The sequence below is a fragment of the Lagenorhynchus albirostris genome, chromosome 4 (assembly GCF_949774975.1).
Source record: "Lagenorhynchus albirostris chromosome 4, mLagAlb1.1, whole genome shotgun sequence".
In the NCBI taxonomy this organism is placed as follows: Eukaryota; Metazoa; Chordata; class Mammalia; order Artiodactyla; family Delphinidae; genus Lagenorhynchus; species Lagenorhynchus albirostris.
This window is the reverse complement of record NC_083098.1, coordinates 9,720,945-9,747,813: the sequence shown is the minus strand read 5'-3', so window position 1 is coordinate 9,747,813 and position 26,869 is coordinate 9,720,945. Positions and strand designations below refer to the sequence as shown.

The window sequence follows — 26,869 nt, the reverse complement described above, 5'->3', positions numbered from 1 at the left end:
CCCAAAGCAAAATAACAGCCACATGGATGCTAGGCCACAGTAGGTTACCATGTACTTGATCAGCCTTTTGCCACCAGAAAATCCTTAAAATCTGTTGAAAAAGTGGCTCCATTAGGAGATTTTTTTAAAAAGCAGGATTATTCATGTCATATTGGTATATTCTTTATGTCTGAATTTCATTTATAGACGATATTATTTCAAATAACTGAACTGGAACAAAACTAGAAGGTAATCTTATTTTTACATAAGGTCACTTCTAACGACAGTTTATTTAAACATATACAATTAGGATTTCTGATATTTTAACAAGGCATGTGTCTATGCCATATAGCTAAGAAACAGTAAGGTATGTAGTCAGGTCTCCAATTATTCATCCTGTGAAACCAGCATAAAAATGATGAGAGAAGTTAAAGGACAGCTTATGAGATATCACAGCTACTAAATTAGGAAGCTCGAAGAAAGTAACAGTCTTGATAGTTTGGCTACATGTTAATTAACTTTGTTCAAAAGATAAATTGCAACTCTTTTCTTCACTGGAATCAGTTGCTTATTCTTTAGAAGTTTTATGCTTCTCATTGTTATTATGAAATTAAGATTAGAATATACCTTCTAACTGACATTTTGGTCCACTGAATCCAGGACAGCACTTCCATTCTAATGAGGTAACAATTTTATGTTGCATTCTGTACACAGGATTTGATATCTTCTGAGATCTAGAGAGGAGAGCAGTTGGGGGAAAACAGATTATTTGTCTCACATTAAATTATCAATTGGAATAAAAGTGTTTGGGATGATACCTGGAATATAATAAACATTCAGGGACTTCCCTGGTGGTGCAGTGGATAAGACTCTACATTCCCAATGCAGGGGGCACAGTTTCGATCCCTGGTCAGCAGATCCCACATGCATGCTGCAGTTAAGAGTTTGCATGCCACAACTAAGGAGCCCACATGCCACAACTAAGGAGCCCACCTGCCACAACTAAGACCCCATGCAACCAAATAAATAAGTAAATATTTAAAAAAAATAAGCATTCAGTAAGTGTTATCTGTTCTTATTATAATAATCTTCATCATCAATATTATTGTCAAACTTAGATTTCCTTAAGTACATTACAAAAAGCATTAAGGTTTATACTTTTTGGTATTTTAAATTTATACCTATCATTATGTTTTCTAAAGACTCTATAACTTTTCCTTTGGTAATGCTTTTCACTAAACCAATGTTAAAACTTATTGTAATTCTAATTTTTAAATAGTTTATGGGAGTAATTTTTTTAGTTCTTATTTCTTAAACCATTATAGTTAAAAGGATGTGTTTTCCTCCAGATCAATATCAAATAACTCAAAACAAATTAGATATTCCACTGTGACTTCAACCTGTACTTTCTCATATCTCAAGTTTTTAAATTGTACCATCTATCATTTCTCTCATCTAGTATTTCTCTGAGAGGGAGGTGAGGAAGGGAAGAGGATCTAACATGAGAAAATGTTGTTTTTGAGAAGAAACCACGAAAGGGAAATAAAGAAACTATAACATTTCAAATTAACAATCAATATAAGTAGTGAATGGCCCTAAATTGTAGGCGTTATGTATGTAAATGTAAATCATAAATCCAATTTGGCCATATTAGCCTTATCCCCATGACTTCAACATTTAGCTAATATCTATCAAATGATTCTGTGAAATGGGTATGTATTATCTTGTTTAGTCCTCATATTAGTTCTATGAGGAAAGTATTATTATTATCTTGACGTGCTGATGAGGAACCTGAGGAACAGAGAGATGGAATACTTGCTGCAAGTCCCACATCTAAAAGTTATCGAGCTAGGATTTTAATCCAATCTGCATGGGTTAGCCTCTCCTGTCATTATCTAGAGTTCGTTACATATGACTATGGGGCGACCATAGTAGTCACTCTCATGGATTATGTATTATAACAGACTGGGTTTTAGTTTCTGCTATAACCTGATGGGCAATTAATTATGTGTGAAATTATTCCTCAATTTTAAAATGAGCTGTAAGACTCCTTCCATCTCTGAAAGTAGGCTAATCATTCATCTGTGTTTATTTCGGTAAATTATACTCAGCAAATAACTCTGTTCAGTGAAATATCATATCTAGTCCAACAGCTAGTGCTAAACAGGAAGTAAGGTAGCTTGGAAAGGATTCTCTAGAGTTTATTAGGGTGAACTCAAGCAGTTAGTTGCATTATTATTGGACTCAATGTTCCTGCTTTGGCAAACCGGATTGCTGGTGTATGTGGCTCAGACAGAAAGAAAAAGTGACAAACAGTGCATATGCGCTGAAATAGTGAGTGAATGGAGAGAACCATTCAAATGCAGAGAAAGATAAGAAATGAGAATAAAGATACCTATTCCTAGTTTGTTTAAAGAGAGAAAAAAGCTCACCTTGAACTCAGAAGGGCAGTATGATGGGGGTTACTGTGGTAATAGTTTCATTACTAAAGAATTAACAGTGCATTCTTTGTATCTCAGGTTGACTAGGAAATTGTCACAAAGGGAGTAAATGCCAGAAACAGAACTGGAGCTCAGCTCTCCCAAATCCCTAAGATATGCTTAGCTCTCTGGACCATGAGCCCTAGCTATTTCTTTAGGGACTACGAAACACCTTGATTTTATGTATCCTTATTGCACACTGTTCCAGATTGCCAACGTGTCAGATTCACTGCCTGAGTTATTTGTATGACTATTTGTATAACATTAGCCATCATGGCCTGAATGACAATTTTAGTTTTTATTGCAGGCATTCCTGAAACACCCCCAGCTGAGCTACTGTGACTGTATGAATTCAGAGAATTTATCAATTACTCAGCCCCACATTTTAGGACAATTACATAATTAAAACAAAACCCCCTAAATAAGTCATTACAATAGACACAAGAAGAAAGGCCCTACTTAGCTGCTTTACCATGCATAATAGCAATTAGTAGCTTGCAAAGTTATGGACTTCTCTTTGGCCTAGTATGAAAGGGAAATTATCAATAGCCCTTTAAAACTGTGTATGAATTTAATGGAATTAAAGGACAGGATTGTTGGTCAGGTCATAGAATAAAAGTAATAGTAATAGTAAAAATAGAAAGACACATGAGTTAACATTCACTGAAGACTCACAGAGTACCAGGTACCAGGCTAAACATATTACTCCATTTATCTCACATATTCTAAAAACACCCACATGAGGCAAGTATAATTAGTTTCTGCATTTTAACTTATTTAAGATCATACTTCCAGTTTAATGTGATGACCCTACCCTGACCCTCCTATACTTACGTGTACCTGGGATGATTAACTTTCTTTATATATTCCAGGCCACACATGATTATGGTACAAGAAGTAGGTATTTTCAAAAAATATTACATACCTCTGAGGACAGGATCCACTGGTCCAGCCACAGGGCCCTCTACCAGCTGGAACATAAGTGACTTGGTTGTCCAGTATCACTGTTGGAGATAATCTGGTATGTACATAAGCACACCAGTTCCTAAGGAAGAGATCATTTTTGTTAGAAAAAAATTGTCAGAAAGAATTCTTTTCATCAAAGTTATTTGCATAGACCTATACTGTCAGTACTGTGTATCAGATACATTGAAAACTTGATATCTGGCTTTAAAATATCTAGAAATGACAGAAAACATATGTTACTTCATTACTGTACTGATGGACAGTAAAGAAGCACTGTAAGGGGAGACTTGAGAAGACGGCGGAAGAGTAAGACGCGGAGATCACCTTCCTCCCCACAGATACATCAGAAATACATCTACACGTGGAACTGCTCCTATAGAACACCTACTGAACGCTGGCAGAAGACCTCAGACCTCCCAAAAGGCAAGAAACTCCCCGCGTACCTGGGTAGGGCAAAAGAAAAAAGAATAAACAGAGACAAAAGGATAGGGACGGGCCCTGCACCAGTGGGAGGGAGCTGTGAAGGAGGAAAGGTTTCCACACTCTAGGAGCCCCTTCGCGGGCGGAGACTGCGGGTGGCGGAGGGGGGAAGCTTCGGCGCCGCGGAGGAGAGCACAGCAACAGGGGTGCGGAGGGCAAAGCGGGGAGATTCCCGCACAGAGGATCGGGGCCGACTGGCACTCATGAGCCCAAGAGGCTTGTCTGCTCCCCCGCCGGGGCGGGCGGGGTTGGGAGCTGAGGCTCGGGCTTCGGTCGGAGCGCAGGGAGAGGACTGGGGTTGGCGGCGTGAAGGGGCTACTGCGCCACGGCTAGCCGGGAGGGAGTCCGGGGAAATGTCTGGACCTGCTGAAGAGGCGAGAGACTTTTTCCTGCCTCTTTGTTTCCTGGTGCGGGAGGAGAGGGGATTAACAGCGCTGCTTAAAGGAGTTCCAGAGACTGGCGCGAGCCGCGGCTATCAGCACGGACCCCAGAGACGGGCCTGAGACGCCAAGGCTGCTGCTGCCGCCACCAAGAAGCCTGTGTGCGAACACAGGTCACTATCCACACCTCCCTTCGGGGGAGCCTGTGCAGCCCACCACTGCCAGGGTCCCGGGATCCAGGGGCAACTCCTCCGGGAGAACGCACGGCGCGCCTCACGCTGGTGCAACGTCACGCCGGCCTCTGACGCCGCAGGCCCGCCCCGCATCAGTACCTCTCCCTCCCCCCGGCCTGAGTGAGCCAGAGCCCCCGAATCAGCTGTTCCTTTAATGCCATCCTGTCTGAGCGAAGAACAGACGCCTTCAGGCGGCCTACACGCAGAGGCGGGCCAAATCCAAAGCTGAACCCCGGGAGCTGTGCGAACAAGGAAGAGAAAGGGAAATCTCTCCCAGCAGCCTCAGGAGCAGTGGATTAAATCTCCACATTCAACGTGATGTACCCTGCATCTGTGGAATACCTGAATAGACAACGAATCATCCCAAATTGAGGAGGTGGACTTTGGGAGCAAGATATATTATTTTTTCCTCTTTTTGTGAGTGTGTATGTGTATGCTTCTGTGTGAGATATTGTCTGTATAGCTTTGCTTTCGCCATTTGTCCTAGGGTTCTGTCAATCCGTTTTCTTTGTTTTACTTAAAAATTTTTTTCTTAATAATTTTTTATTTTAATAATTTTATTTTATCTTATCTTACTTTATTTTATTTTATCTTCTTTCTTTCTTTCTATTTTTTCTCCCTTTTATTCTGAGCTGTGTGGATGAAAGGCTCTTGGTGCTGCAGCCAGGAGTCAGTGCTGTGCCTCTGAAGAGGGAGAGCCAACTTCAGGACACTGGTCCACAAGAGACCTCCCAGCTCCATGTAATATCAAATGGCGAAAATCTCCCAGAGATCTCCATCTCAACACCAGCACCCAGCTTCACTCAACGAGCAGCAAGCTACAGTGCTGGACACCCTATGCCAAACAACTAGCAAGACAGGAACACAACCCCACCCATTAGCAGAGAGGCTGCCTAAAATCATAATAAGCCCACAGACACCCCAAAACACACCGCCAGACGTGGACCTGCCCACCAGAAAGACAAGACAGGGCCTCATCCACCAGAACACAGGCACTAGTCCCCTCCACCAGGAAGCCTACACAACCCACTGAACCAACCTTAGCCACTGAGGGCAGACACCAAAAACAACGGGAATTACGAACCTGCAGCCTGTGAAAAGGACACCCCAAACACAGTAAGATAAGCAAAATCAGAAGACAGAAAAACACACAGCAGATGAAGGAGCAAGGTAAAAACCCACCAGACCTAACAAATGAAGAGGAAATAGGCAGTCTACCTGAAAAAGAATTCAGAATACTGATAGTAAAGATGATCCAAAATCTTGGAAATAGAATACAGAAAATGCAAGAAACATTTAACAAGGACCTAGAAGAACTAAGGAGGAAACAAGCAATAATGAACAACACAATAAATGAAATTAAAAATACTGTAGAAGGGATCAATAGCAGAATAACTGAGGCAGAAGAATGGATAAGTGACCTGGAAAATAAAATAGTAGAAATAACTACTGCAGAACAGAATTAAAAAAAAGGATAAAAGAACTGAGGACAGTCTCAGAGACCTCTGGGACAACATCAAATGCACCAACATTCGAATTATAGGGGTCCCAGAAGAAGAAAAGTAAAAGAAAGGGACTGAAAAAATATTTGAAGAGGTTATAGTTGAAAACTTCCCTAATATGGGAAAGGAAATAGTTAATCAAGTCCAGGAAGCACAGAGAGTCCCATATAAGATAAATCCAAGGAGAAACATGCCAAGACACATATTAATCAAACTATCAAAAATTAAATACAAAGAAAACATTAAAAGCAGCAAGGGAAAAACAACAAATAACACACAAGGGAATCCCCATAAGGCTAACAGCTGATCTTTCAGCAGAAACTCTGCAAGCCAGAAGGGACTGGCAGGACATATTCAAAGTGATGAAGGAGAAAAACCTACAACCAAGATTACCCAGCAAGGATCTCATTCAGATTTGATGGAGAAATTAAAACCTTTACAGACAAGCAAAAGCTGAGACAGTTCAGCACCACCAAACCAGCTTTACAACAAATGCTAAAGGAACTTCTCTAGGCAAGAAAAACAAGAGAAGGAAAAGATCTACAATAACAAACCCAAAACAATTAAGAAAATGGAAATAGGAACATACATATCGATAATTACCTTAAATGTAAATGGATTGAATGCTCCCACCAAAAGACACAGACTGGCTGAATTGATACAAAAACAAGACCCGTATATATGCTGTCTACAAGAGACTCACTTCAGACCTAGGGACACATACAGACTGAAAGTGAGAGGATGGAAAAATATATTCCATGCAAATGGAAATCAAAAGAAAGCTGGAGTAGCTATTCTCATGTGAGACAAAATAGACTTTAAAATAAGGACTATTACAAGAGACAAAGAAGGACACTACATAATGATCAAGGGATCGATCCAAGAAGAAGATATAACAATTGTAAATATTTATTCACCCAACATAGCAGCACCTCAATACATAAGGCAAATACTAACAGCCGTAAAAGGGGAAATTGACAGTAACACAAACATAGTAGGGGACTTTAACACCCCACTTTCACCAATGGACAGATCATCCAAAATGAAAATAAATAAGGAAACACAAGCTTTAAATGATACATTAAACAAGATGGACATAATTGATATGTATAGGATATGGCATCCCAAAACAACAGAATACTCATTTTTCTCAAGTGCTCATGGAACATTCTCCAGGATAGATCCTATCTTGGGTCACAAATCAAGCCTTGGTAAATTTAAGAAAATTGAACTTGTATCAAGTATCTTTTCAGACCACAACACTATGAGACTAGATATCAATTACAGGAAAAGATCTGTAAAAAAGACAAACACATGGAGGCTAAACAATACACTACTTAATAACGAAGTGATCACTGAAGAAATCAAAAAATACCTAGAAACAAATGACAATGGAGACACGACGACCCAAAACCTATGGGGTGCAGCAAAAGCAGTTCTAAGAGGGAAGTTTATAGCAATACAATCCTACCTTATGAAACAGGAAACATCTCAAATAAAGAACCTAAACTTGCACCTAAAGCAATTAGAGAAAGAACAACAAAAAAACCCCAAAGTTAGCAGAAGGAAAAAAATCATAAAGATCATATCAGAAATAAATGAAAAAGAAATGAAGGAAATGATAGCAAAGATCAATAAAACTAAAAGCTGGTTCTTTGAGAAGATAAACAAAATTAATAAACCATTAGCCAGACTCATGAAGAAAAAAAGGGAGAAGACTCAAATCAATAGAATTAGAAATGAAAAAGGAGAAGTAACAACTGACATCGCAGAAATACGAAGGATCATGAGAGATTACTATAAGCAACTCTATGCCAATAAAATGGACAACCTGGAAGAAATGGACAAATTCTTAGAAATGCAAAACCTGCCGAGACTGAACCAGGAAGAAATAGAAAATATGAACAGACCAATCACAAGCACTGAAATTGAAACTGTGATTAAAAATCTTCCAACAAACAAAAGCCCAGGACCAGATGGCTTCACAGGCAAATTCTATCAAACATTTAGAGAAGAGCTAACACCTATCCTTCTCAAACTCTTCCGAAATATTGCAGAGGGAGGAACACTCCCAAACTCATTCTACGAGGCCACCATCACCCTGATACCAAAACCAGACAAAGATGTCACAAAGAAAGAAAACTACAGGCCAATATCACTGATGAACATAGATGCACAAATCCTCAACAAAATACTAGCAAACAGAATCCAACAGCACATTAAAAGGATCATGCACCATGATCAAGTGGGGTTTATTCCAGGAATGCAAGGATTCTTCAATATATGCAAATCAATCAACGTGATACACCATATAAACAAATTGAAGGAGAAAAACCATATGATCATCTCAATAGATGCGGAGAAAGCTTTTGACAAAATTCAACACTCATTTACGATAAAAACCCTGCAGAAAGTAGGCATAGAGGGAACTTTCCTCAACATAATAAAGGCCATATATGACAAACCCACAGCCAACGTAAACCTCAATGGTGAAAAACTGAAACTCCACTAAGATCAGGAACGAGACAAGGATGTGCACTCTCCCCACTCTTATTCCACATAGTTTTGGAAATTTTAGCCACAGCAATCAGAGAAGAAAAAGAAATAAAAGGAATCCAAATCAGAAAAGATGAAATAAAGCTGTCACTGTTTGCAGATGACATGATACTCTACATAGAGAATCCTAAAGATGCTACCAGAAAACTACTAGAGCTAATCAATGAATTTGGTAAAGTAGCAGGATACAAAATTAATGCACAGAAATCTCTGGCATTTCTATACACTAATGATGAAAAATCTGAAAGTGAAATTAAGAAAACACTCCCATTTACCACTGCAACAAAAAGATTAAAATATCTAGGAATAAACCTACCTAAGGAGACAAAACCTGTATGCAGAAAATTGTAAGACACTGATGAAAGAAATTAAAGATGATACAGATTGTTGGAGAGATATACCATATTCTTGGATTGGAAGAATCTACATTGTGAAAATGACTCTACCACCCAAAGCAATCTACAGATTCAATGCAATCCCTATGAAACTACCAATGGCATTTTTCACAGAACTGGAACAAAAAATTTCACAATTTGTATAGAAACACGAAAGACCCAGAATAGCCAAAGCAATCTGGAGAATGAAAAATAGAGCTGGAGGAATCAGGCTACCTGACTTCAGACTATACTACAAAGCTACAGTAATCAAGACAGTATGGTACTGGCACAAAAACAGAAATATAGATCAATGGAACAGGATAGAAAGCCGAGAGATAAACCCACGCACATATGGTCACCTTATCTTTGATAAAGGAGGCAAGAATATACAATGGAGAAAAGACAGCCTCTTCAATAAGTGGTGCTGGGAAAACTGGACAGGTACATGTAAAAGTATGAAATTAGAACACTCCCTAACCATACACAAAAATAAACTCAAAATGGATTAAAGACCTAAATGTAAGGCCAGACACTATCAAACTCTTATAGGAAAACGTTGGCAGAACACTGTATGACATAAATCACAGCAAGATCCTTTTTGACCCACCTCCTAGAGGAATGGAAATAAAAACAAAAATAAACAATGGGACCTAATGAAACTTAATAGCTTTTGCAAGCAAAGGAAACCATAAACAAGATGAAAAGACAGCCCTCAGAATGGGAGAAAATATTTGCAAATGAAGCAACTGACAAAGGATTAATCCGCCAAATTTACAAGCAGCTCAATGACAAAAAAACAAACAACCCAATCCAAAAATGGGCAGAAGACCTAAATAGACATTTCTCCGAAGAAGATATGCAGATTGCCAACAAACACATGAAAAGATGCTCAACATCATTAATCATTAGAGAAATGCAAATCGAAAGTACAATGAGATACCATCTCACAGTGGTCAGAATGGCCATCATCACAAAATCTAGAAACTATAAATGCTGGAGAGTGTGTGGAGAAAAGGGAGCCCTCTTGCACTGTTGGTGGGAATGTAAATTGATACAGCCACTATGGAGAACAGTATGGAGGTTTCTTAAAAAACTAAAAATAGAACTACCATATGACCCAGCAATCCCACTACTGGGCATATACCCTGAGAAAACCATAATTCAAAAAGAGTCATGTACCAAAATGTTCATTGCAGCTCTATTTACAATAGCCCGTACATGGAAGCAACCTAAGCGTCCATCAACAGATGAATGGATATAGAAGATGTGGCACATATATACAATAGAATATTACTCAGCCATAAAAAGAAATGAAATTGAGTTATTTGTAGTGAGGTGGATGGACCTAGTGTCTGTCATACAGAGTGAAATAAGTCAGAAGGAGAAAAACAAATACCATATGCTAACATATATATATGGAACCTAAGGAAAAAAAAAAAAGGTGATGAAGAACCTTGGGGTAAGATGGGAATAAAGACACAGACCTACTACAGCATGGACTTGAGGATATGGGGAGGGGGAAGGGTAAGCTGTGACAAGTGAGAGAGTGGCATGGACATATATAAACTACCAAACGTAAAATAGATAGCTAGTGGGAAGCAGCCGCATAACACAGGGAGATCAGCTCGGCGGTTTGTGACCACCTAGAGGGGTGGATAGGGAGGGTGGGAGGGAGGGAGACGCAAGAGGGAAGAGATATGGGAACGTGTGTATGTGTATAGCTGATTCACTTTGTTATAGAGCAGAAACTAACACAGCATTGTACAGCAATTATACTCCAGTAAAGATATTAAAAAAATAAAGCACTGTAAGATAAAAGTAAATTAAGAATAAATCAGAGCTAAAACCAGAATCTCTATTGTTTAGCTATAAGCTAAGTCAAAATCCAAAATTGCCCTTATGCAGATATCAATATTAGACTGAGGTAGTGACTCAGACGTAGATATAGTACTTCCACTGAACAATGTGCAGTAAGATGAAAATAAATAAATAAATAATAAATGATGTAAGGATCTAAAATGAGGAAAAAAATAACTTATTAGCAGCAGGTGATATGATTGTGAAGAAAGAAAATATAAAGGAGTCTATATGTAAATGATTATTATGAATGCGTTCATCAATTTAGTGAAGATCAATATAAAATGTTTTATAATTAATACAAAAGTTTAGCCATACAGTTAAGATCAGTTATAGTTTGATGTGCTAACAACAAATTTAAGAGAGATACTGTTTATAATAGGAAAAATAACATTGTTCTTGTTAAATTTAACAGCATGTAAAACATTGACCAGCTTAAACTGGTTTTGCATCCTTAAAGAGGACGTTGATTAATCAAACCTTGAGTTATTTTACAGACAGCCCCGGGCATGTGCAAGACAGGAACCCACGTGTGCAGTATAACCCCAGAGCCGAGAATCTTCAGTCTATGGAACTCAAAGAATAGACATGTTGAGGCTTTTATGAAATGAGAAGTTCTTCAACAAGGAAAACCTGGCTCCCGCAACAGTGGGAGCTTATATGGACTAATTCAAGCCTAGCCAATCAGCTTCCAAGTTTGAAATTTCCCTAATCCCCCTAAACTTCACCGCGAGCCCTGGATGGCGAAGATACATGCGAGAGCCTTGCTTCCTGTTTCCTTGCAGGTCGATCTCGCAGACAGATGCGAGAGCCTTGCTTCCTGTTTCCTTGCCGGTCGATCTCGCAGTAGAGCTTTTATTTTCTCCAAAGCCGGTGCCTTGGTATTGGCTTCTGTGCACATTGGGCAAGGAGCCCTTGCTCGGTAGCAGTGTTGGTCACCACAAAGGGATGTAAATCTCATGACTACCTGCCAAAGGCACCACGGCCCCTGGCAGAGTGCAGGCCCTCGCCACCCACCCTGAGCGGCCACCCAGACCAAACTCGTCTAGAGGGTCAGCTGTCACGTTGCTGCTTCCCGCTGCTGCTCTCCAGGCTCCTTGGTGCTACTTTCACTTTTGAGAGCAGAAATCGCACCTGGATCAGACGTCTTTAGGGTGAGTAACAGCGTTAAAATGTGCCGGCACGTAAAGTTGTCTAATAACCTTCTCAGGATTGTGAGAAGGGAGGGGGACAATATAAAAGGTCACAGCTGCTGAGGTGCTCAAAGGATGGAGTCCTAAGACTTTGGATTTCTTTGTCCATGTTTGTCTGTGTCTATTTTGTTAGGATTGGTTAAGAGGGGTTGGCTCGCGGATGACTGTAGCAAAATATTAAACCTGATATTAGTGGGGGTCCTCTGAATCAGGCGGTAAGATATTGCTCCCTGACTAGAAATCTTGCCTTTACGCAGGGGTTGGTTTTTCACCCATGCCTAATATGATCGCCTGGAGGTATAGATACAGGTGTGTGTCCTTAATGGAACCTGCCCCAATTACCATGTTGTGTGAGAGGGTAAAGGAGAAATGAGGGACTGTAAATCAGGAAAACTCTCCACTGCAGAACATGTTCTGTGCCTGGGTTAGAGGAATTTCCACCCAAGACGCCTCCTTGGTGTCATTTTGCTCTGGTCATCCTGAGAAAAAGCCCTTCCAAAATGGGGTATGTCGACGATATACCTGCTAATTTAACAGGAAGGGAAAAGAAGAGACATGTGATCATACCAGTCAGTCTAAGGAGTAAGCACAGTAAAAATAAATAGGAAATATAAGAAGTAAAATTAGTGAAATGGGAGCTAAGAGAAAAATCGTCTATTTCCAAATTGGTGGCCAGCATGGAATAAAAAGCACACCTGTGTCTGTAGAGTGAGTTAATGAAAGGCAGAGACTAAAGAAACAAAACAGGTGGGACAATGTTATTAGACAAATAGGGATTTAAGGAAGGTTGAGATTGTTAAGGCAGTAACAGGACAAAGAGGAATTGCGTATAATTACTTGCAGTTTAAATAATAAATATGGTGGTCAGACTTGGCCTACATTTAGCCGACTGTAAAGCAAAGCAAAAAAATCTTCCAAAACACAAACAAAACTTGATAAGAGCTATTTTCAACAATCTCACTAAGAATTCTCTTACGTATTAAACACATCTGAGGGTGGCTGGAGAGGGCTGAAGTATTTTGAAGATGGAGATAACGTTTTCTAATGGAGATAATATCTAAGAATCAACTGGATATAGAACTCGTATCAGTAAGTTTGTACCTGTCCTTTCTGATAATGTGGCTCTTTTAGCTACGTGCTTTTATTCTATAAATGGTAACGTATTATGTTCTTAATTCTATATGACTTCCTACTGTATGTGGTATACTGGAGTTACGAAAAAGAAGAAAATGACTTTCTTTTGTAACACTGCCTAGCTCCAACATCGGCTAGAGTCAGGGGGAAAATGGCCTGAGAATGGGTCTTCGCATTACAATACGAACTTACAATTAAGACTTCTTTTGCAAAAGAGGAAAAGTGGGAGGAAACCAGCTGTCTCCCTGTTTCTTGCAAGGAAAGAGGCCTTTATACAATTGGACACATTTGGGTTTTTCCTCAGTGAGAGTTTTAACCCTCTTTGGTATGAGCCAAGCTAGCAGGCATTGAACTGCTTTTAAGTGTGTAAATATGTATGTTAAAAGGAAACTTTTCCAGGAGGAACAAACATTGGTGGTGCTAAATACCATGGGCTACGTGGAGGCCTAAATGCATTCTACCTGGAAATTGCCCAGACGTCTAGATTAGCTCGTCTGTGATCTCTGCTGGGGAGGTAAAATGTTTTGATCTTCTCCCATGAAGATTAAACCCCAGCGTGCTCAGAAAGAAGTGAGGCCTTGATTATTTCAGCCTATATCCTCTGTCAAATTCAGCTCTGAGTCTCGGGCAGACTCCCCACTTCACTTTCTTCAAGGGGATACAGTCACCTCTTCCACCCTCCTCCCTATTGGGTACGTTTTTCAGGGTGGCGAGCGAAACAGAGGCTGGACTTTCCTAGGCTCCTCTGCGGTAGGCAAGTCCACCTCAGCACATGGGGGAGAAATACTAGGATCCTCTGACCAAACTGGCTACAGTCTTGGAACAGCTGGGAAGCATGCGTGTAGGCTACAGTTCTGACAACCATCTCCAATGGAAAGCTTTCCAGGGTTCCCTAAGTGAATCCTCGAGGCTGTTTGATTTCCTTCTGCTTTTTTTTTTTTTTTTTTTTTTTTTTTTGCTCTACGCGGGCCTCTCACTGTTGTGGCCTCTCCCGTTGCGGAGCACAGGCTCCAGACACGCAGGCTCGGCGGCCATGGCTCACGGGCCCAGCCGCTCCGCGGCATGGGGGATCTTCCCGGACCGGGGCACGAACCCGTGTCCCCTGCATCGGCAGGCGGACTCTCAACCACTGCGCCACCAGGGAAGCCCCTCCCTCCGCTTTTTGAGGGGAGTGAGGGAAGGTCCTTTTCTAGAGATTTGCAACCCATAGACTGTTCTCAGCTCTTGCGTTTGAAACCTGGGATATTGACCGAGCTGTGACCTAGGAGTCTCGTGCTCACACACGTGCTCTCTCTCTCCAAACCTCCATTCTCAGAGGGGCTGGCTAACCCCTCAGAACTAGCACTAAGGGGGAAAGCCTTTGAGGGGGCAAGCCTCTAGTGTGCCAAGGTGCTTCCTATAAAGGAAGAAGTGGGCTTGGAGTCCCCAGATGTGCCTTCCTTCATCTCCCGTGAACTCAAGGGTTTTCCAGGTGCAGCCAACATTGCTGCATCACACAGACCTCGAGTTTCTGGTAAAGCTGCTGGTTGACACCAGGCCCAATTCATGAAGGCTAGGAAAGGCCTTTCCAGGCTCTTGGTGTATGTCGCCAAATAAGCAAATTTTGAGAATTTGACAATCTCACGTGTTCAGAGGATATAGAGAACTGGAATCTCATATATACTGTTCGTAGAAATATATGGTAAAACCACTTTGAAAAACAATGTGTTAATATCATGTAATAATGAACATGCGTATACTGACCCAGCAGTTACACTTCTAGATATATACTTCAGAGAAACTCTTGCACATGTGTTCCAGGAATCATGTTATCTGAGTATTTATAGTAGCAAGCATTATTCGTAACTATCAAAACCTAAAAGTAGTTTAAATGTCCATTTACCATAGAATGGAGAAATACATTGAAATATTTACACATAGGTATTATTCACCAGTTAAACAAATGAACTGTACTATTCAGTAACCCAAATATAACTTATAATAAACTTGTGTGATACAAGCAAGTTACAGAAATAATACCATACAATGCTTTTTTCTTACATAAAGCTAAAAAATAAAAGTGAATGATATACTGTGAGGGATACATATGGTAAAATTAGGTATTATAATACATCTATGTTGTATCAAATATAGCACAATTTTAAATGATATGATTAAGAATAACAAATAAATCCTGCCTTACAGAAAGATTTAGCTGAATTGCTGTTCTGATCCACATGTCTTATCAATCAGACCGTATTGTAGCCATAACTTTCTCAAGCCCGTTTCTAAAAACCTTTGTTTATATCCATCCATGTATGCTTACTGTCTTCAACATATAAGATAGTAGAGGAATATGAATTGACCACACTCCAGTGAAGCTGAGAAACTTTAACAGCATCAAAGTAGGCCATTTGCCACAAAAATGCCATGATCAGACAAAAACAGCCTTTATTAAAATACCTATTTTTAGATGACATCCTGGTAGAAGCCATCCAAAAGCATATAGATACTGTTTAGGAAAACAAAAATCAGCCTCATTTCTGGTTGTAATACCAGTTATTTTATTACAAAACATCCTATACTAAACTGTAGAAAGTTCTTAATAACTATAGATTGAATGATTGGATTATAGCATGATTTTTTTCTCTTTTCTGTTTCTGTCATTTTTTCCCTATTGTGAATATGTACCTTGTTATGTTAAATTTATATTCTTCCCTCTCATTTGTTTTCTGAGGTTTTTTATCGAGGGTAGAGGCAGAAATGATTTACAAAATCTAGTACTAAAGGAAATGGTACATGACTGTAAAATCAAATCACTATGAGTTCAAATTAATATGAGATGTACGCCACTAAATCAGTAAAACATAAGAACTCTATGCTGCTTAAAATAATAATAATTATTATAATTAAAATAACGTAAAAGTCAACCTAAATGTTAAAAAACAAAGAAGGAACACATTTTTCCCCAGAGTAGAGTCACTAAAGTTAGTAAACATCTGCTTTGGAATATTTAGGCCTCTTTGGACCACATGTTCCTCTACAAATAAAGCTGACTCAGCCATTCATCTGTCTAAGGCAGATAAATTGAGCACTGTACAGCTTATTGTGCAAGGTTCTCTTGAATGAGAAGTTTGAAAATTCAGCTCCATAAAGGCATGAAAAGACACGTTGGTACATTTTGTTCAAGCATGGTGATACTTGGCAAAATAATGTGAAACTAAGTACGGCAAAAACAGGAAATAAAAATTTTAAAATTAATAAAGACACCATGATAAAGGGATATTTTAAAAATAGATTTCTCCTGCAAATCCACTGATTATCCTAATTACAGAGAACGTCTAACTTCATCAGAAGCACACATTGTCTGTCACGTGAGCACTGGCTGAATGACTATGGAGGGCACAGGGCGAGGCAGGAAGAAATACCACCGTCCCTGCATACCCTGGATACTGAAAAAAAAAGAAAAGAGGTGGTTGTTAGAAAGACAGATAGACAAACAGAAAGATATTGTTTGTGAGAATAAATCAGTGTCACCTGCAGAGATTGTTTAAAACCCTAAATAGTGAAACCATTTCATGACTAAAATAGTTGAGTAGGCAAAAAAGCAGATTGCCAGGGGCCCAGCAATCTTTGATCCAGTGTAAATTGGAAGAACAAGCCACAGCCAGAGCCCCTGGTGTGACTTGTAATTAGGTTTATGCCACCGATGAAATAAGCTCATCAAGAGATGTTAAAAATGTAAATATAAATTTAAAACGAAAGAATCTGAAAATATAAGTTTAAAAACAGAAAATTCAACGTGGTGAAATGGTGACAGGCCAGTATAAAAGCAAATGTAATGATCCCAGACAAGTATTTTGCTTAAATCTAGAGATCCTTTGTACCTTTCCAGAGTGATTATGGCCGACGGAGGGCGGTTTCTTTGAAGTATTGAGCTTTCCGTGGGGTCCGAACACTCCAAACAGCAGATTGCATTTGGGATTCTCTTTAATGGTTGCTTTTGTGCGGCAACATGTACTGAAAAAAGCTTGTATTGATCCTTTGGATTTTCCAAGTTAATAGGTAAAATGTTTGTTTGAAGAAAAAGCAGACATCTTTTGTTATTTATGAACGTGAGCCTGGCTTGCAGAACTTACAAAAGGGAGAAAAGGATTCTATTTTGACAGAGACAACTTGAAGTCTTGTGGATAATGAACTAAGAAAAGCATTGTAAGTAAACAATCACTGTACTTTTGGTTGAAACATTTTAGAAATCCGGTCTTCCAAGGAGCCGTGAAAACACTAAATTAAAAACAAAGATTTCATTAATTGGTCATTTGCCATTTGAAGTGTACCCTGACCAAACCCTGGTCCAAACATATCCATTCTTAATCCTGAATTGAGAGTGGACTGAAGCAACAAAGGATTCATTTAAATAATGACCATGACAAGTATTTTCCTTAAGAAATAGAAGACATCAATCTAAGAATTAATGTTATTTATTTATACTAGTCCTTAGAACACAGATTAATAAATCGCTTGTCATCCTGTTCGTAGAAGACAATGTTTAAACATTTATATTCATAACCTGTGATTTGAATTGACACGATAGCATGAAAACACCAAGTCCTGAGGCTATTCACTAGAAATCAAGGTGAACCAGCAACATCCCCTCCATAAACTAGCCAATGATACGTGATTTTCTCTTGGAAGTTGGAGAAGATTTTCTGCTTGGGGAGATGATGTTTTTAAGGACATTTTGACTTTGTTTCCTGTCATCCCATTATTGAGATGAACTTAGGGATTCAATGAGGAACAAGAGAAAATGAAACAACTTATTAGCCATTAGCTTGTTTGTTCAATGTGGCTTCCTCATCGATACAATGAATATAATAATATTACCTACCTACCTCACAGGATTGTTGTGAGATTAAATGACTTAATATATGTAAAACACTTGCTGCTGCTGGTAATGCCTAGATGATTCAGAGAGCTCAGTAGGATTTTTTATGAAGGGAATAGATACCTATATAGCTATATATATGTATGTATATATCTCCCATTTTGTTTTTGGCCTCGTACACAAGTAGAGGTTGCTCCTTTCTTGTTTCTGTAATGACCTGATAAATTCATCTTAACCATAATTGCTTATGTATATCAGGTCAATAATAAGTTCCAGAAAACCATGACAGAAGGCTATTATTGGTGATGTTCAATTCATATGATGAGGCTTAGCTCTCAGAAGAGATACATTCTAAATGTCTTTATAGTCTTAAGTAGTTATGAACAAAAATACTTCCTAAATGTTATGTAATCTTTATAGGAATCTTTATTTTTTCAATCAAACTAAAAAGAAAAGATGAAATTATTAATTATTATGAGAGACCAGGATTTACAGGTAGTTCATCAGTCATAAATGAGAAAGGAAATATACCCAGTGAAAGAAATTGGAAGTAAGCATTTAGATTTAGTAAAAAGATTCTTAATATGTAAATCACACACAAATAAAGCATTAGACTTTTTATATTTAGTTTTGGCTATTAGTCCAAAAGATAAGTCCATCTTGATACGAATCGCCTTAAGAAAATTACTATTTTCAAATTAAAAAAATATTGTGGTTCATTTTATTTTAGTGTAAATACCTTTATATAGTCCATCCTTTTTCAAAAGTCTATATAATATATAAACTGGGATAGAAGTATTAGTTTTATAAAAGAATCATGTAAATATTTGAAACAAATCTTGAGAGGCAATCATGAAAAGCTCAGATTATGGGGAATTTCTGACACTTTAATTTTCTGGTTAATTTAGGTTTTAAGATGAAACCCCTTTTATATACCAACTTTTGCAATGAAAATCTTTGGTTAGACACTGATTTGCCTTCCACGGTGGGCACAGTGTAGTATGTAATTGAGTTTTTAATGATATATGCCGTATAGTACCTCAGAGTCACAAATCGTTGTGTACATACAATAATAATACTACTAATAATTTCTCAGTGTAAAATTTTAGGAGAATGAGCTGAGTGTGTCCCCCTCTCAGGATGTGCTTGGAGTTCGCTTTTTGGATCCAACCTATTTTCAAAGTTTTAAAGCCAATGACAGTACATTTTTAAGAGGTACACTGAATTAGATATAAAAATACATATATTATACCTAAGAAACAATTCTTAAAGGTACCTTAATTAAACTTTTTTCACAAATTTGTTTTATTTTACCTAACTTTATTTTTTTGTTTCTTTTCCCCATCCTGTTACTTCAACGTATTCAGGGACATTGTAAATTCTATTCCAGTAGGTGTCAGACTTTCCCAGTGTGCAGACCACAGAGCCTCGGGAAAGGCAAGCTAATAGGTGCTGTGATGCTTAATTCTATACTTAAACCAGTTGTTCCTGTAAACTGACTCTTTTAGCATTTCCCGAAATAACACATTTTTAAATTAATATTTTGGTATTTAAAGAAACAGAAGGTGTACAAACGTTTCTTGTTTAATCACCTAGACTGTATAAATTCTGGCATGTATCATACAATATGTGTGTATATTCAGCAGCAATTTAGTGAGTAGAAATATCAAAGAAATAAAAAAGGAAACGACTAATGAGAAAAAAGCTGAGATACTGAATATACTTTAGTATTTTCACTGGCAGTAATGTAGTAGATACATTTAATTTCTCAAGGACATAAAAAATACTCTTTAATATAATGGTGTGTTTCTTTTTAGAATTTAACAGCATGTGAGAATAATCCCCTTGGATGCTACTAGGCCACTGATAAGAACTTTGCAAACTATACATGATAAAGACTGAATGTTTGTGTCCCCCCAAAATTCATTTGTTGACATCCAAATTCCCATTATGATACTATTGAGAGATGGGGATTTGGGGAGGTGGTTAGGTATATGGGATTAGTACCCTTATAAAAGTGGCCCTAGAGAGATCCCTCATGCCTTCCACAATGTGGGAGTACAATGAGAAGTCGGGAATCTGAAAAAGGCCATGCTGGCAACCTGTTCCTGGGTTTCCAGCTTCCGGAACTGTGAGAAATAAATTTCTGTTGTTTATAAGGAACCCAGTCGCTCATTTTGTTATAACAGCCTGAATGGACTAAGGTGGCATCTGAATTTAATTGACCAGATTTTTCACATGTAAAACCTCATAATTTACAGAATTAAGCAGAAAATTGCATATTACGATAGGCAGCAGAATTAATTTAATGGTTAGTTTTTGTAATTTTAAACCATTAAATTTTAAAATTTAAATTTTCTATTTACAAGTGGTTTAATAAAAGACTTGTAGAGTTTATCATGTTAGACATATTAGAAATCAGAATCCATCTAACTTGAGCCACCTATTTGTACATAAAGCAAGTTACATAGCTTATAGAAAGAATAAACAAGTGAAATTCTAAAATAAATAAAGTCAATAAACTCAGCAAACATAGGATTCATCTTGTTTCATATTCAACTTTTCCCTTCTGGCCCTTTCATTAACATTTTACCATATTTATGGCCATTCTATATGCAAAATCAAATATAATGACAAACAAGTAAGTGGGAAACTCTCTGGAAGAGCTCTGATTTCTGCCCTCTCTCCCTCCTCCCTTTCGTTAAAAAAAGAAAGAAAAACTCCTCAATTGAGCATCCGTATTTCTATAGTTCTCATATTTCCCAGACTTATATTTCTAGTGTTTATCTCCGCTGTGAACTCCAAATCCATCCAATAATCAGTCATTCCACAGAGTTTTGTGGAGCTCTCTCTATGTGCATGGCACTATTGTTGGCAGTGAATAGAATAATAATAAGTAAGAAGGTCAAGGGTCCTATTTTCACAGAATGTATTTTGTGGAAAAATATAAAATACACAACTGTCTGCATAAATAGACCCAATAATTTCAAATAAATGCTCTGAAGAAACAATAAGGGCGATAAGATAAGGATGGCAACTTTCCATTGGGTGGTCAGAGAAGGTCTACTTGAGGGAGGGCCATTAAAGCTCAAATTGCATAAGAAAAGGAGCCACTTGTCTAAATGCTGAGGGAAGAGCATTCTCTCAAGAGCAAACAGGAGTTTTCTTGAGATATGTATTAACTTGGCTTGGTCAGTAACCAGGAGGAAGGGCAGTGTGGCTGGACGAGATTGAGTGGAGTGAGCTTGGAGCATGGTAGAAAATGAGATCATAAAGATAGGCAGGGGTCATGTCAAGCAGGACCCTGTGTGCATGGTGAGGATTTAGGATTTTATTCTAAATGTATTGGAAAGCTACTAAGTGATTTTGAGCATGTGAGCAAAATACTAAATTTCACAGGTTTTAAAACATCTCTGAAATCAGGAATATATTTTGAAATCAATGATATATTTTAGTCGCTACTAGTCAGACAGTAGTTTTTGTCATTGCCTTAGAAATGTCTTAACCAGTTTCATTTATATCTTCATTTCAAGGAGGCAAAAGTGATATAAAATAAGATAAATAAGATAAATCTGAAAACTTTAAATAATGTCATACTTTCTGATTAGTACATAAAATCCCATCACAATAGATGAAGTCTTACATCCAATGAAATGCATTAACCTGAATTAAAGTTTAAATACCTTAAATGTATACAATGTTCTATGTCCAATGTATTCAATAAAAAAAAAGTTTGAAAGATCTCACACTTGTGTGGAGGCAAGAGTGGAAACATGGACAAGTTAAGAGACTAAGTAGTAGATAATGGTGGCTAAGAATAACATGGTGTGGTGAAGGTGGAGAGAAGCTGGCAGATTTGGGGGATATTGGAGGGAACACCAAGAAGACTTCTTGATTGATTATATAAAGGCCGGGAGAGAAAAAGTATAACGGGTATACCCAAGGTTTCTAGTTATGGAACTAGCCGTTCACTGAGATGAAGATTCAAGTACGTGTGTGCAGGGGTTGGGATTGTGAGAGAAGTTAGGTAGGCAGTTAATGCCAATATCTCGTTTCACCTACTATCCTCTCAGGGAAAGCTCATAGCCTCCAGGTAGACCACTCATCCTGTTATGTTCTCTCATAAACTTCGTTCAGAATGTTTGTTCATCACCATTTTGATTCAACATCAGCATTTGTGATGTACCGTTTTTCCTCCCCATGCCCTTTTCCCACTGGACTGCAGATTCCGTGAGGACAGAACAGGTGGGAGTTTGTCTTCACTGTTTTACCCTCAGCACAAGCACAATGCTGGGCACATATTAGGTCCTCGGCAAATACTGGTTCAATACCTAAATGCATTAATCCCAATTTCTTCTTTTTATCCTGCCTGTTTCAAAGTGCTTGGTCACTGACCAACACCCACTGTTCCAGACAGGAAACCACAGCTCTGGTGTAGCCAGGAGTTCCTGTGGTGGTAAGATAAGGGAAAGTACAAGATGAGACAAAAATATGCCAGAAAAATTCTATTGACAAAAGTATTCCTTTTACATAGAACCACTATAATATTCCAAAAATAGTAAGGAAAAAGAACCCCAAACCTAAGATGAGATTATCCCAAGTCAACAGGGTTTTATTATACAGAAATATTTCTTTGGGAAGGACTCATCTATATATTCACATATAGATCCATAAACTTTACATTCAGTTTGTTAAATACTGTGTACTTATTGTAAACCAAACACCTTACTAGCACTGGAAATATGTCCCTAAACTCAAGGAGATCACAAATTCACTGTAATTATAACATTGTAAGTGCGGTGATAGAAGAATTCAAAGAGAGCTATATGAACAGTTAGAGGGGCCACATAACTGAGCCTGAGAAAGCTTCCTGGAGGTATTATTATCAGCTGTAAAAGAAGTAGGTGATGGGAAAAGAAGACCATGCTAGCCAGAGGGACAAACAGGGAACAAAGATAGGTTTAACAAACAGCATATTGTGGACTAGAAAACTACAAATTTTCATGGCCAGAAAGTCACAGAAGGTGAGGCTGGGGAAGTAGGCAGGAGCCAGATCAAGGATGGCGTTGTATGACCGACTGGGAATGAAATCTGGAATTTATTCTGGAGGCAAAGAATAGCCTCCGAATCCTGAGAAGTGGGGAAATAAACTGGCCACTCGTATTTTCCCAGTTGGGATAATAGACTGTATTTGCTGAAGGAGTATAATGTACGGATTGAGAGCTACGTCTCTGAAGCCAGCCAGCCTGGGTTTGAATTTTTGTCCTGGGATTTACTAGCTAAGTGACCCTAGTTAATTTTCTTAACCTCTCTATAATGAAATAGTAACAGAATCTTCTTCATGGAATTATGGTTATGATTAAAGGATTGAAAATATGTGAGTGTGTGTATGTGTATATATATGTATACACACACACACACACACACTCAGAATAGTACAGTACTAGGAAAAATGCCATAAAGTGTTTGCTATTATCATTATTTGCTAATCAAACAAAAATATGAAAGACCTCTTTTGACCTTACCAAGGCTTATTTGCATCAGCACTGTGGCCATAATAGATGGACCTAAGTTTTCTCTAATACCATTATCAATTGCATGGCTAATGAGTAAGAAGTCTGGGACTTAATGAAGTATTACTAATGAATGAATACTTAATGAAAAGTATTACCGGGACTTCCCTGGTGGCGCAGTGGTTAGGAATCTGCCTGCCAATGCAGGGGACACGGGTTCGAGCCCTGGTCTGGGAAGATCCCACATGCCATGGAGCAGCTAAGCCTGTGCGCCACAACTACTGAGCCTGCGCTCTACAGCCTGCGAGCCACAACTACTGAGCCCACGTGACACAACTACTGAAGCCCGCGTGCCTAGAGCCCGTGCTCCGTAACAAGAGAAGCCACCGCAATGAGAAGCCCGCACACCGCAACAAAGAGTAGCCCCCGCTCGCCGCAACTAGAGAAAGCCCACATGCAGCAATGAAGACCCAATGCAGCCAAAAATAAATAAAGAAATAAATTTATAAAAGAAAAGAAAAGTATTACCAAAGAGAACCTTAGCTCTGTAGGACCTCAGGATGTAGAATCTCTAAGTACAGTTAGTTCTTTTCTCTAGAAATAATTTAAGATTCTTTTCATTGGAAAATGCATGGGATGGAGTTTGGCTTAGCAAGTTACACCTTTAATATCTTGTTTCCTCCTAACATATAATGAATTTTTAAAAATCTGAGATATGTTGGTGCTTGCTTTTTATATAACACATTCCTTGGGAGCAGGAATTATTTTTATTTGAAAAATTCTGTTTCCCCCGAGACCAGCAATGTATAAACAGTCATCAAATAAGTAAGGATTCATAAGCTTTGACAGTGAGGTCTTTGGATAAAGCAACTAGCATTTATGTAAAAACTAGTATTCATCAAATTATCAATTACTAGTTCTAATTATGAAACAACCATATGCCACTTTCTATATGCTATGTAAAATTTAATTGGTATTTTACTTTCAACTGTTCCCTTCTTTTGGTTATATTTACTAGTCTATTGAAAAATCCCTTTATAATAACATCTCTAAAAGGTTCAAATCATTTCCTATGAGTGCCTAAGACTTCTATATAATTGGTTTAAAAAATTAAATCATAGTCTAACAAAATATGATTAATAGAAATGATATTATACATGACTCAGAAAAGACTCTCAATAAATTACATTTTTTACTTAATAGACCACATTCTGTTGTTCCTAAACATGAGAAAGTTTAATTTATATCTGTTAAAATGTCTGTTTTAGACAGTCTATCTATCCTAAGTTGAACATTTTGTAATCTGTAGCATTTGTTTTTACAGTAAATTGGCATGTTCCAAATTCCACCATGTTAATAAGTTTTTATAAAATCAAATTTACTTTCATGTTTTAAAAAATGCCATAACCTTTGAAATACAGTGAAAAATGGATTTGAATAATAAAGAATACATAAATACAAATCTATTGGCTTATATACTTCCCAGTGTCTCATGTTTATATCAACAACAGTGTTAACACAATGCCTTTCATAGCAGGTGTTAGTTGCTATTATTAACTTGAATTATTTTATAGTCAGGCGTTTAACTTTGAACATTAAATGAATAGAACATTGACGCGCATTTTCCAGGGTTTTGTTTTTGTTTTTTGGTCCTTTTGAAAGACTTCTTTAATGATACTTCTTTAAGCTTTGTCTTATTATTTTGCTTCAACAATTCAAATTGAATTTTCTCTCATTTTAAATCAAAATCAATTTGAAAAATTGGCCTTTCTAGTCAACCCATTCATAATGATGGCATAATTCAGTATAATGGTCCTAGTAAAAGATGACTTGTTGAGTACCTATTCTGTGAGAAGCGTCTGTCTAAGCACATCTCATTAATTTGAATCTTGCATGATAACCCTGCAAAGTTGGTATTTTTATCTGTACTCCTTATACCATATCTGTCTTTTACAAATGAAGAAACTGAGATTCAGGGACATCAATTGACTCGCTCAAGTCAAGGATCTAGACAGTACTGGAGCCAGGATTCCAGCCTAGCTCTGCTTAGTTTGAGCTTTCCACAGCGCAGGCTGTTTCAGTTTTTAAATCTGTTCACACCTTAACTGTAATGACATTTTTTCTTTCATGTTGTGTCTGTAGTTCTGAGCACAACCAACATACCCTTGATCTGAATTAACTAACAGTCACTGTGAGGTTACACTGTTTGTTACCGACTATCCCCAGTTAAAGCACCTCTATTAGTAACTTCGACCACTTCAGTTACAATAAACTGCTGCGTTTTGTTTGTTCATCTTTTCCCTTTTAGATAAGGTAACACTTAATTACTTCACCTAACTGAAATATGATCTGGTTTCATCTTAGACATGAAATCCTTTTCTGGAAGTGAGACAACTGTTAGCTTGCAATCTTATAAACCTTATAGTTAGAAAGAAAAAAAAAGAATGTTTCTTACTTTCCTCTAGTTGTTTCAAAGCTTGATTTTTGGTAGCTGGTTCTTTGGCTTCCAGGGCTGTCACCTCTGCTGAGGTACGTTTCCCGTGGGGATCGATTTCCAACGCCTCTAACCGAGTTTAGAGAAATGGCTTGTTCATTCGACTTTCTGGCAAAGCTCTGAAGAAATTTCAGGGTGGAGTTGGAAAGGACCACTGACTCTGCTTTAGGACTGAACCTGATGCTCGATTTGGTCGGGAGGGCAAGAGTTTGTAACTTCAGTACCACTTCTGTCTTCCCTGTGGGTGCGAGAGTTTGGTTTCTCACACGCTCGGGAGATGCACTTGTCTCTGAGGGAAGCAGTGTTGATTTCAGAAGACTCTCCTCGGAAGTGCTTGCCTCGGGAGCTGTGGCCATCTCCACTGATGTGATCTGGGTGGTTGGCAGCACCTGAAGACTTTGTATTTTGCTTAGAGGAGCCGGAGCAGAGGTCTGGGAGTTCCAGGAGTTCTCATCCTCGGGTGTAGTCCAAGTATGTGTAGTGTTGTTATGCCCAATCCCCCCACTCCATAAACTAGAAAGGAGGATGAATAGCCTTGCTCCTTTCATTTCAGTAGTTTGAAGCTAGAAAGCTCGTGTGAAATCGGGAGGGGGATAAAGTCCTTCTAGCCTCTTCGATGGCTGCTTCCACACTGAATCTGCTAAGACAGAGCTTTGCCAATTTGAGATGTGTAGAGGAAACAGGTTTCTGTGTTTTGCAGTGGACTCAGGAAGTTTGATTTCCTGTTTCTGTAGGTTCTGTGGGATCTGTGACCTCTGGGAGGATGATCTATGGAAGCAGTGAAGGGTGTCTGACGAGGCTAAGGGTAAATGGAAAAACACAGGCAATTATTATCAGGAAAACCCATGAGAGAAACATGAA

The 26,869-nt window shown here is 38.3% G+C and overlaps 1 protein-coding gene across 1 annotated transcript in view; it reads right to left on the bottom strand.

The window, feature by feature from the left end:
* Positions 1–26,620, bottom strand: part of MMRN1 (multimerin 1) — a 65,877-nt gene extending 39,257 nt beyond the window's left edge. The window contains exons 1-3 of the mRNA XM_060147098.1: positions 25,970–26,620; positions 3,385–3,504; positions 607–713 (exon numbers count right to left, since the gene is read on the bottom strand). Coding sequence (XP_060003081.1) covers positions 607–713; positions 3,385–3,504; positions 25,970–26,556 — 814 coding nt within the window. The 5' untranslated portion in view covers positions 26,557–26,620. The remainder of the gene's footprint in view (positions 1–606; positions 714–3,384; positions 3,505–25,969) is intronic.
* Between the last annotated feature and the right edge of the window lie 249 nt (positions 26,621–26,869).